General features: G+C 37.2%; 1 protein-coding gene across 1 annotated transcript in view; it reads left to right on the top strand.

The window, feature by feature from the left end:
- The window catches only part of LOC124595100 (sterol regulatory element-binding protein cleavage-activating protein), a 241,904-nt gene that overhangs the window by 79,013 nt on the left and 150,389 nt on the right, over positions 1 to 12,502 (top strand). Inside the window, exon 9 of the mRNA XM_047133693.1 lies at positions 4,327 to 4,521. Coding sequence (XP_046989649.1) covers positions 4,327 to 4,521 — 195 coding nt within the window. The remainder of the gene's footprint in view (positions 1 to 4,326; positions 4,522 to 12,502) is intronic.

Below are 12,502 nucleotides of genomic sequence, written 5' to 3'. Positions count from 1 at the left end.
AGATTGAAACTTGGGCAGTGTCTTGAAAGGGTTAATATTATTATTTTCTTTCATTTCTTTTAAACAACATCTCTAGTTGTCTTCTTCGGTGTCATGTGCGGATTTTGCTGTTGCTGGTTGGAGTTCAAGCAGCCAGCAACAACATGTGTACTGGACACCTGTGTTGACTGCTTGCAAAAGTGTCAATATAATGTGAAGGGAAATGACAACATTAACTAGATTGTAAATCTTGAAACTTGGAACTCATTGTTCTAATTTTAGTATAGTCCAGTTAGTTCCCTGCATTCTATAAAGTATGCACATAATAGCTACTCTCAGAGTTTGTCCAGTAAATGCCATAAACATGTAGACCAGTAAGACTTCAGTTATGTAGACTCTTTGTTGTCCCCCTTTTTTTTAAAGAGGTTCCTACAGGAAAATTTATTTTTAACATATACTGATTAATAAAAAATTACAAACTTTTACTGATTTGAGGATCTGCCTAAAAGTTTACCATAACAACTATTGTAAACTTATGCCGTTAATTGGTTGTCTATGTTTTGGAAATACAAGGAGAAATAAAATAAACAAAAATAAGTTGTGTACATTAATTTTTATCTTCCGTGCCTCGTTTGTTTAGCCTGTCATCTGTTGTACCACATTCTTTAGTCATCATCGTCATCTCCTCCCCAACAAGGGGAGCTGTGAAATTATAGAACCGAAATCCGCAATGTGCCCCCTCTGCCACTCCCCCCCCCCCCCCCCCCCCCACCCCACCCTTTTTTTGGGGAGGGGGGGGGCACATTGTGGATTTCAGTTCTATACTGATGTGAGAATGTTAACAGTGTCTTTTACTTAAAAACATATTGTCTGCTCGCTGCTCTCTCATTAACTGTGTACCGTATTTACTCGAATCTAAGTCGCACTTTTTTTCCGGTTTTTGTAGTCCAAAAAACCGCCTGCGGCTTAGAATCGAGTGCAAAGTAAGCGGAAGTTCTGAAAAATGTAGGTAGGTGCCGCCACAACTAACTTCTGTCGTCGAATATATGTAGCGCTACGCAGGCACAAAGACAAATACTGGCACCAAAACCTCTGCGTCAGTAAATAAATAAAAAAAAAGGTGGAGGACGAGCTTTTTTTTCTCTGCCCCGAGTTTTCATACATTATCCAACGAAGTAAATACAAATTCCGTATTGTTCCTCTTCGAACGTAGCAGCATTTCAATGTACTACGAAAATCCGACTGGCAAGACTGTTTGGGATATTTGTCAATATGGCCAACTCTGCTTTCTGAATTTTTTCCTAACTGTGAGAAGAAATGGTTGCTAATAGGAACTTTTCTGAATTGTGAATCACATGCAGTATTCTCTTCACCATAAGAATAATACTAATATAAACATTTTGCCATGTATTCTTTCGTGTTTGCTGCTATCTCATTTAAATCCTGTCCGCCTAATAAACTACGAAACTAGAGTGAGACAACAGCAGACGCGGAAGAATATACATACCATGTCATGTTTATATTCGTATTATTCTTATGCCTAATAGTGATACAATCAAAAATGAAGCACGGCAATTGACTAGATTTTTAAATCTAAGATGACTCTAATTTCTGTGCACAATGTAATGTACTAAAGAGGCGTCTGCAAAGATTTTCAAACGGAAAAAGTTTTCGCTAAATTCTCGTTCAGAACATCTCCTATCATACGCAGTCTATTATTTGATTCTTGTTGATCATTATCAAAGAAAGCAGCAGTGTAAGTAGCAACGAATAGGAGTCTCATGTCATTGTTTCGCTAATGAGACGATTCCTCTCTTTGTTTTTTTTTTTTAATTGTAAGCGGCGGTAGCGTGCACGAAAGCAAGCCATGCCGCGAGCGGCGACAGGCCGTAAACCCTCATTTTCAGAATGCGACAAACAATGCACGACACAGTACAGTAATGCATTTTCAGCTTTGAGTGACGGAAACACCTATAACAAAGAGAACTGCACTTGTCAGATCAAAGAAAAATAAGCAATCAATTCAAACCAGACGAAGCACGTGAAAAAGGAAGGGTACCCGTATAAATACGGACGGAGCGCCTGACGCATAACAACGGCTACCTGGTAAAGCTTAACTGCTAAGCTTACGACTCGAACCAAACTACTACATCTGTATCGTCATTCATTCAACCTAAATTGTGTCTCATATTACAATGGACCAAGTTTGTTTCGATTTGGAAGTGCGGCCTAAAACTTTTCTCTCCCCTTGAATTTCGAGTCTCAGATTTCAGGTGCGGCTTAGATTCGGGAAATTTTTTTTTCCTCGATTTCGAGTCTCATTTTTCAGGTGCGGCTTAGATTCGAGTGCGGCTTAAATTCGAGTAAATACGGTAGACCCAGCAGCTGACACGCCTCATATCATTTGCATCATATCTCAGGGTGACACCTGACAACGTTGCTGCATGAAATACATAAGTGTGCCACTGGTCCCAGTCTAGACTTTTAGTGTCTCCTGCAGAAAAGTATGCTATTGAAGATTATTTGGCCAATTTTGAAGTCAGTTTGATTCCGAGTACATAATTTAATACAGTACTGGTGCTCTAAGAAAATTTACATCCGGAAAACCACACTGAAAAGCTTAGTATCAGGTCGGGGTCTACTTCATTGGGAATCTGGACATACGAAGTGCACTTTAAATGTGCACATTTTAGTATGGTTCACAAAATTCCGATGCTGTTGGAGTGTCCTCTGATGTCTGATCTTTTAATGTTCTACACGTACGTACATACGGGCTTCCTATGTCATGGTAGCTGCACAAGCGCAGTGTCGTCTGTTATCTGCGCCCTTTTGCAACTGCTGAAAGGAACCTATTTCTAACAGGTCATGGGAAAATATTTCGAATGGTGGTTTGAAAAGCTTTGCTTTCAAAGTAAATATCCTTTTACATAAGGTGAACTATATGCAGAATGTACCATGAATGTCTTAAATCACAGAGCATTTGGCTCTCTTTACTCTTTGATGATGAGCCGTTTAGAAGAATTTCAAACCCTGAAGATCAGACATTTATGCCAATATTAAAAATTTTACTTTCACATTTGTGTGATATATCTTACAGTGTAACACGCGCAAAAAAGATCAACATTGTATGCGAGAACTCAGCTTCTCTTGCAGCTTATTAACCTTAGAGACCAATATTATATGTGAAAGCTTTGCTTTTCTTTTAGCAACACTTTATATGTTAATTTAAACTGTTAACTTTCCCTGTTTGTGTGTTTGTGTTACTTAACAGTGATGTTGCTGTTGGCTGACTACATCACATGTCCTGTGCTCTGAATATCCACTGTCATCGGCTGGCAAGATCATGTGACATGAGCTATGATTGGCTTACAAAAGCACATCAAAATATCGATTTCAATTATGCGGAAAGTAACATGCGGTGTTTGTTGGAATACCAATGTCTACTTTCGTAATACAAAAATATGTAGCGTACATGTTGCTGCACATCAAAGATATTTCCAAAACATGTCTTTTTCCCTGAGTTTCGTTTTCTAAAGTGCCGGGAAATTCTACGCCCGTGTATAAAACCATAACCATTCAAAGGATTGATAAGTTTTGCAGTTCCAGTGGAAAATATACTGTTTATTAACACAGTAAAAGTGTGTTTTCACCCGGGAGAAAGTGTATTTTTAACCGGGAAATCCGGGAATTTTTTTTTCCTTGTCCAGCAAATTAATAATGAGGGTTGGTGTTCCAGACAGCCTCATTGCAGTTTCTAGGCTGTTTTCTTGAAAGCTTTGCTCACTTCCTTATGAATAACACTACGCGCAGGCAGTTGGGCTACACATGTTCCATCTTGGGGGAGCAATGGGGTGGCAACAGCAAGGACATCTAGCTACCCCTTAAATTAAACGTGTTGGATCCATAAATAAGCATGCTGATGGTGCACCGATGCGCAACAAAGGCTCAAGGAAAAGAATAATTGGAAAATATGATTGTACTCACAAAATCTATAAAGAGAAACAGTAATGTGCATTTAACTTTTGTAGTGATGTTTTAACACAGTGACAACAGAATAGTAATACTGAAAAATAAAATTTGTTTCATGACACACTCGGTACATTTCAAATGGTTATGATCTGTCTGTTTTTATTTGTATGCCTTAAAGATATTCTATATTTCACCCAAGTACTTTACCCAGTTTCATCTGTTATGACTTGTTCAGAATATGTGTACTTTTTGACACGGACAATTATGACCTTAGAAAGAGAATGAGAGTGAGTTTGTTAATATCATACTGTTGCTACTAAAATTTAATAGTAATTTACAGAAACTAGTTAGCTATGTAATAATTTTATTTTTTTTCAGATAGTGTCTACTCCACCTCATCTGGATGCGAAAATCCGTGTTGCACAGGGGCTGAGCCGAGAGGGTTGGTCTATTACAAAGAATCTTTTAACTGAGGTCACAATCTTGACTTTCGGGTTATTCACTTTGGTGCCAGCTATTCAGGAATTCTGCATTTTTGCTGTAGTTGCACTTCTTTCAGATTTCTTCTTACAGGTAATTTAGACTTAATTGTGCTCAATTTTCAAATCATTAGCTTTACTTATTAAGGAATTTTCTGAAATTACTATTTTATGTTTGTCAAACCTATTACCACTGAATACTTTCACGTGTTACTGGAGATAGGAAATTGTAGAAGCAAACACAGCACATGAAGCGTGATCAAAAAATAAAGGAAATTTTTGTTTTTCTAAAGTATCTATTTAGTCATCAGCATCAACTTTGTCCCGTTCAAAGTAATCCCCTCAGATCTAATACACTTGTGCCAGTGCTGTCCCCAATCTTAGAAGCACTTCCGGAACTTACTTTCTGTAATGGTGTTCAAGTCCTTCAGCGATTCTGTTTTTTGTAGCAAAATGACATCCTTTCATGATTCTCTTCAGCATTGGAAATAGAAAGAAGTAGCAAGGGGCCATGTCCAATGAGACAGTGGCTGAGGTAATGTAAGATTCTTTTCTTTGTTTGCCAAAAAATCACAAACTAGCAAAGTGGGGTGAATGGGAGTATTATTGTGATGCAATTTCCATGAATGGTTTTGCCACAATTTGAGTCTTATTTTTCTGATTGCTTCACACAGACGGTGCACAACTTCCAGTATTATTCTTTATTGACCATACAATGATAAAGGGGGAACTCAAGTGATGCGCTATCCCATTGTAATCTAAGAAAACAGTGTGAAGAAGCTTCACATGTGACAAAACTTCCTGAATTCTTTCTTTCTTCTTCTTCTTTTTCTTTTTCTTTTGTCGTGCTGATTAAGCAGTTTCCATTGGGATGACTGGGCCTTGGGGACCAATGACCAAGCAGTTTGGGCCCTTCCCCCTTTTAAACTAACCACCCAACCAACTTTGCCTTGATTTTGACGTGTTATCCATACACCTGTGTTTTATCACCTGTTACAACCTTCTTTAGAAGTTAAGGACTGTTGTCAGCTTCATTCAGCAGTTCCAGAGCAATGTCTGCGTGATGTCGAAATTTAGTAATTTCAGAACAAATGTTGCTGCTACATATTTCATTCCCATAACATCAAAAAAATTGCTTGGCATGAGCCAACATTATCAACAACCTCTCTGATGATTATTCTGCAATTTTCTAGAACCATTTTCTTTACTTGTTTCACTTTGTTGTCAACAATTGATGTGGTAGGACGTTCAAGGCGGTTGTCATTTGAACGTCTTCTCAACCCTCCTTGAAGTGTTTATACCATTCGTAAACCCTTGTCTTACTAGCAGATTTACCAAAAGCTGCAGTCAACATTTCGAATGTGGTGCTGCGCTTTATTAAAGTTTTCAAACAAAATTTATTGTAAATTCTTGAGTCATCATTTTCATAAGTAAAAATTCGCCAAGTACTCAAAAACACATTTAACATTTTTGACTGTCAATGATAAACTTAATATTCAAAACAACTGAAAATGCAAATATACATCAGGAATGTGTGTATCAACAGGATAAAAAAAGTTTTGAAAATCGAATGTATAAAGCCCACAAAATTTAAAAAAAATTCCCGTTACTCTTTGATCATGCATCCTATTGTAATCAGTAGCACATTACACTTGAAGGAAAGAAAAATTCAGTCGACAGTTTCAGAAGACATTATAAAAATTATATCATAAATGGAACACATCACATTTTGTATTAGTGCTGGAATTAGTAAAGACCCCCAGTTAGTATATTGTGAGTGGCTGGATAAACAAAAATTTGAAGTCAGTCTCTCTCTCTCTCTCTCTCTCTCTCTCTCTCTCTCTCTCTCTCTCTCTCTCACACACACTCACACACACACACACACACACACACACACACACACACACAGGAAGAAGGAGGGGGAGATTAGGAAGAGGCATCAGGAAGGGTGAGTTGTGAAGGACTGGTGAGATTAGAGCAAAGGAAGAATAAAGAACAACAAGAAAGAGAAAGATCACCGAATTACCAGCAGGATAAGTTGCATGTTGTGGCAGTAGATACCATGAAAGAGGCAAAAAGGATTTTGGATTCGTGATAGGTATTTTCATTATTATATTGATTTTAACGTGTAGTTTCAAATTTTCTTATTGGTATGGAGAGTGTGTCATATTTACCGTATTTACTCGAATCCAAGCCGCACTTTTTTTCCGGTTTTTGTAATCCAAAAAACCGTCTGCGGCTTAGAATCGAGTGCAAAGCAAGCGGAACTTCTGAAAAATGTCTGTAGGTGCCGCCGCCCGCCACAACTAACTTCTGCCGTCGAATATATGTAGCGCTACACAGGCATGGTTTGTAGGCACAAAGATAAATACTGGCGCCAAAACCTCTGTGTCAGTAAATAAATTTTTTTTTAAAAAAAGGTGGAAGATGAGCTTTTTTTTCTCTGCCCCGACTTTCGACCACTGCATTTTCATACATTAACCAACGAAGTAAATACAAACTCCGTATTGTTCATCTTCGAATGTAGCAGAATTTCAGTGTACTACGAAAATCCGACTGGCAAGACTGTTTGGGATGTTTGTCAATATGGCCAACTCTACGTTCTGAAATTTTTCCTACCTGTGACAAGAGATGGTTGCTAATAGGAACTTTTATCAATTGTGAATCACATGCAGTATTCTCTTCACCATAAGAATAATATGAATATAAACATTTTGCCATGTTTTCTTTCGTGTTTGTTGCTATCTCATTTAAATCCTGCCTGCCTAATAAACTACAAAACTAGAGTGAGACAACAGCAAACGCGGAAGAATATATGTATCATGTTTATATTCGTATTAAGTGACACAGTCAGAAATGAAGCACGGCAACTGACTAGATTTTCAAATCTAAGATGACTCTAATTTCTGTGCAGAATTTGATGTACTAAAGAAGCGGCCGCAAAGATTTTCAAATGGAGAAAAATTTTCGCCTAACTCTCGTTCAGAACATGTTCTATCATACGCAGTCTATTATTTGGTTCTTGTTGATCATTGTCAAAGAAAGCAGCAGTGTAAGTAACAACAAATAGCAGTCTCTTGCCATTGTTTCGCTAATGAGACGATTCCTCTCTCTCTCTCTCTCTCTCTCTCTCTTTTTTTTTTTTTTTTTTCAGATCGAAGCAAAATAAGCAATAGATTCAAACCAGACGAAGCACGTGAAAAAGGAAGGGTACCCGTATAAATATGGATGGAGCATGCTAAGCATGCGTCTTCCCCACATGCTAAGCTTACGACTCGAACCAAACTACTGTAGCTGTATCGTCATTCATTCGACCTAAATTGTGTCTCATATTACAATGGACCAACTTTGATTCGATTTGGACGTGCAGCCTAAAACTTTTCTCTCCCCTTGAATTTCGAGTCTCAAATTTCAGGTGCGGCTTAGATTCGGGAAATTTTTTTTCCTATATTTCGAGTATCATTTTTCAGGTGCGGTTTAGATTCGAGTGCGGCTTAGATTCGAGTAAATACGGTAGGTGCAAGTGGGAAAAGAACAGATGTTGATAAGACACATCCTGTGAGACACCAAGGAATCTGCTAATGGAGGGAGGTGTGGGGGAGGATCGTTCCTTGTCAAATTCACACAATTTCGAACGAAAATTTACCTTTACCTCTTATATTTTGATCAAACTTGGTGTACCTAGTGTCCCTACATAGTTATGAATAAAACCATAAAAATGTTTGATCCTGATTTCATTAAAAATTTAATAAGCCTTGAAATTTCAAATTTTTATTAATAATTGCTACATCATGGAGTAATAAATTGCCATTCTCTCCGGAATCAGATGAGATACAGATCTGCAAAATGTGTCACTTTAAAGCTCTTTAGGTGGGCTTTCATTTGGTATGCAGCATGATGGTGTTTAAAATCAATTTTTTTTTAGTTTTGAAAAAATCACAAAATTTCCCTGCACTATACTCTTACACCTCTGGAAGTTTCATTGTGGGATCAACATGGGATCAGGTCATATAAGGAGTAAATCTACTCCATTAACGCATGCCCGAATCACGTCGGGTGAGACAGATGATGCCATATCGTAAATTGCACAACTACATCATAAAATTTGTGGGGTCATGTGTGAACAGTAGCTCACAGTGTCACTGCAGAATGTCACGAGTTGTTTATGTGTACCTATATTTGCCTTTTGGACACACAATTTTTAAATTTCTGTCCGAAATTTCAAAGTATATTCAGACATAAATTGACATTTTTTTTTAAGTCCTACAGTCTTTCTATTTGATTTTAATAACTTTCAACACATATTACGGAAGGCCTAAAAACTGTATTCTACCCGTCCCTGCTATAGACACATGGTGGTTGTATGTGCAATTCACCAAAATTTGAAACTTATGATTGAAAATGCAAGGTTGAATTCAGTAACAAGTGGAGAAATACAGACTTATAAACATTGTCCTGCAAAGATTTTGTGCAATCCATCATCAGTAGATTGTCCATTGGGATACTATAATTCATGCTCTGGGAATAAGCAAACGGAGACCATACTGCAGAATGCATTCGAAGAAAAACTGATAGACAGCGTCACCTTCTGACAGTGGATTTCTGTGGACAGGTGTAAAATGGAAACATTACATAAATCAACTACAGAGTTCATCAATTTATTTTGCATTATTCTGTCACATGTTGGTCCATCACGATTTTATTGCCAAACAATGAAGTTCATGTTTGAAACACATTAGAGAAAGCCTACAAGATTCACAGTTTGCGGTGTACAGTGACTTTTCAGAGAACTAATCATTTCTGATGTAGGATGAGGTCCAGAGCTATCATTGAACAAGTCAGCAAGCCACTTTCACCCATTTGTTGCGTACTATAAAGGAGAAACAGGAACAGAGCATCTTGGTTACGTCGTTGTTTCAGACTGTCTGTGCATACCTTGTGGCTGTCTACTGCTTCCAGAAAAAGCTCATTGAATTCTTGAGAAAGCACTTTGAACCTAAACAAAATATACTACTTTCCTTAAGTCATTGCTGTTCAGTAAAAAAAACAAGAAAAACTTTTTAAATCAGTGTTTCGTCAAGCTGATTTCGGTATGGAGGCTGAATGGCATCTTTTAGCAACAGCTCATGGAAAAGGGACTTGCGATGGAATTGATGGCACTGTCAAGAAGTTGGCAGCACAAGAAAGTTTGCAACATCTAATTCTTACACCTTGGCAGCTTTTCATCTGGGCAGTGGAAAACATCTTTGGAGTACATTTTACATTTGTAACTCAGGATGAATATATATAGAGACAGCCACATTGCTAAACAATCACTTCAGCAAAGGATTAATAATTCCAAGGACCCAAATGTTTCGTGCACTCACTCCTGTAGTTTCAGATAAGACAGAAATCTGTGTCTAAGGTATTCTCATATGCTCAATGTTCATTACAGCAGTAGTTGACCACCAAATCCCAAGAAACACTGTCATTGACAGGTATAAACAGATAACATAACTACAGTGTACAACTACAACAGGTGGCTTAAATACATTTTGAGGAAAGATGAAGTAGAAGAAGAACAACAACAAGAAAAAGAAGAACAAAAGGTGACATTTCTTTGTCCATGTTCTCCTTGCATACCCGGAGAAACTGGTTGTTATGTGGATGTGTGTGGTGGATGTTCTATGTAAGGTGAACCTAGTGACCCCACAGGCTAAATATGCCTGAAAATGACATGATCAAAACCAGCAGAGCCTTTACAGTTAATTCCACTTTATAGGAAATTGTGATAAATACAGCTGTTTCTTAATATCATGTAGTAAGTAAATTTTTTAATATTAATTTGGATGAAACTTGAAAATTTTGCACCATGTATTCTCATGATGATCCCGAAATGAAACTTTGAGATGTAAGAGTATAGTGCAAGGAAATTTTGTGGTTTTCAAAATTTTTAAAATAATGATTTTTTAGAAAATTAAAATTTAAAATTTATTTAATTTTTTAAATTAATTTTTAAATGCCATCATTTTACATACCAAATGAAAGCCCATGTAAAGAACTTTTAAAATAACACATTTTGCAGGTCTGTATCTCATCTGGTTTTGGAGAAAATGGCATCTTTCTACTCCAGAGTGCAGCATTTTTTAATGAAAATTTGAAAATTCAAGGCTTAATAAATTTTTAATTAAATCATGAAAAAAATTATGGTTTTCATTCATAACTGTGTTGGGATGCTAGGTACACAAAGATTCATCAAAATTTGAGTATGTCAAACTTAATCAGTGTGTTGATTTGACACGAAATGACCTGGGATGAAAATTGTAGAGGAAGGTGAAGGCTTGAACATTGGAAGCAGATTCCAATGTGTGTGTGGTGCAGTAGTTACTGTCTGGTGTAAGTTTTCTTTCCCCCATATAATTACTGCGGTGGCTTATTGTCTACTCGTACATCAAGAGAATTACTGTAGTTTGAACCTTCTTTTATCAGTAGTGTTATAGGTTTACAGTTGGTGACCATACAGACATGCTTGAAAGGTGCAAAGGTGCCTATTGAGTGCTCCTTTTGGCAGTAGGCATTAACCACGTAGTGTCTGCAGGCAGGAGCCCTATCTTACATTTCAGTGTTTCTCTCAATAATCATGAGAGTTTGTTCTCATCCTCTTGTCTTGGGACAACTGCTGCAGTTAATATTAAGAAGACAGCAATTCTCAACAGAACTCAGAGGCCTTAAATTTATCTCAGAAAAATACATCTGTTCTGTTTTTCTGCATATGCATTTCATGAATGGTCAACTCAAATTATGTCTCTGGTGCTCTATTTGCAGTTTCCTAATAAGTTTTAAGCCTCATCTATAATGAAACACCTTTGGTTACTGTATGTGAAATATCTCAAGACTAGAGCTCTAAAAAGGGTAAACATTTAAAAATTGCATAGTGACAGGCCTATAGGGGCAAGAATGTCCACCCTATTGGGATTTTACAGAGCTTTAGTTTGAGAATTTATGGGTCATGATTATATTGTGCATGGTTCACATGACCACCCTATTTTAAAATCTTGAATTACCCCCATGAGGAGAGCATTTGATTCATTGGCTGCAAAATTCATTTATAAAAGCTCAGGTGACTCGTTTGTGTTCCAAGTTATGGCTCAACGTACCAATCTTGATGTGACAGATTGGAATATTTTAACATTGGATTGAAGCTAATATGATACCAGATTGGTATTGATGATATTGATACTTAGAATTTGGTTTCCAAGTGATGCAGAGTTTAATGATGTTCTAAAGGCACTAGAACAGATTAAGTGTGATCAAAGTTTAATTGATACAAGAATTTTTTCATTTACTCCAGTTTCCTAAGTGCCTTTCAGAACATTAGGCAAATGTACATGGAAAAACTGTGTAGAACACACAAGATACCCTTCACAGATCACCAGCAAATGCACATAAATTAGGAAGTAGATACTGTAGCAAGGGATGCTTGTAAAAAAATAACGTACCAGTTTTCAGAGCTGTGGATGCTGTTACCTTTTGGTTCAGGAGAAAAGCTGTGTTTCCCTGGGAGAAAGAGAGGTACAGATACAAAATAAACCAAACACTAGTCAGACAACAATTATACCAGGGTGTGCATTTCTTCTAGCTCCTCATGTAACAGGGAAGTTGATTTAATTTGAATAAAAATAGAGAACCGCCATAAATTTTAAAAAGGGAAATGGATAGGTTAAAGCGAGATACAGCAGGAATTAGTGAAGTTCGGTGGCAGGAGGAACAAGAATTCTGGTCAGGTGAATACAGGGTTTTAAATGCAAAATCAAATAGGGGTAAAGCTGGAGTAGGTTTAATAATGAATAAAAAAATAGGAGTGCGGGTAAGCTACTACATACAGCATAGTAAACATATTATTGTGGCCAAGATAGACACGAAGCCCAAGCCTACCGCAGTAGTACACGTTTATATGCCAACTAGATCTGCAGATGACGAAGAGATTGATGAAATGTATGATGAGATAAAAGAAATTATTCAGATAGTGAAGTGAGATGAAAATTTAATAGTCATGGGGGATTGGATTTCAATAGTAGGGAAAGGAAAAGAAGGAA

Source organism: Schistocerca americana, chromosome 2 (genome assembly GCF_021461395.2).
Source record: "Schistocerca americana isolate TAMUIC-IGC-003095 chromosome 2, iqSchAmer2.1, whole genome shotgun sequence".
Lineage (NCBI taxonomy): Eukaryota > Metazoa > Arthropoda > Insecta > Orthoptera > Acrididae > Schistocerca > Schistocerca americana.
This window is presented reverse-complemented; position numbering and strand designations above follow the sequence as displayed.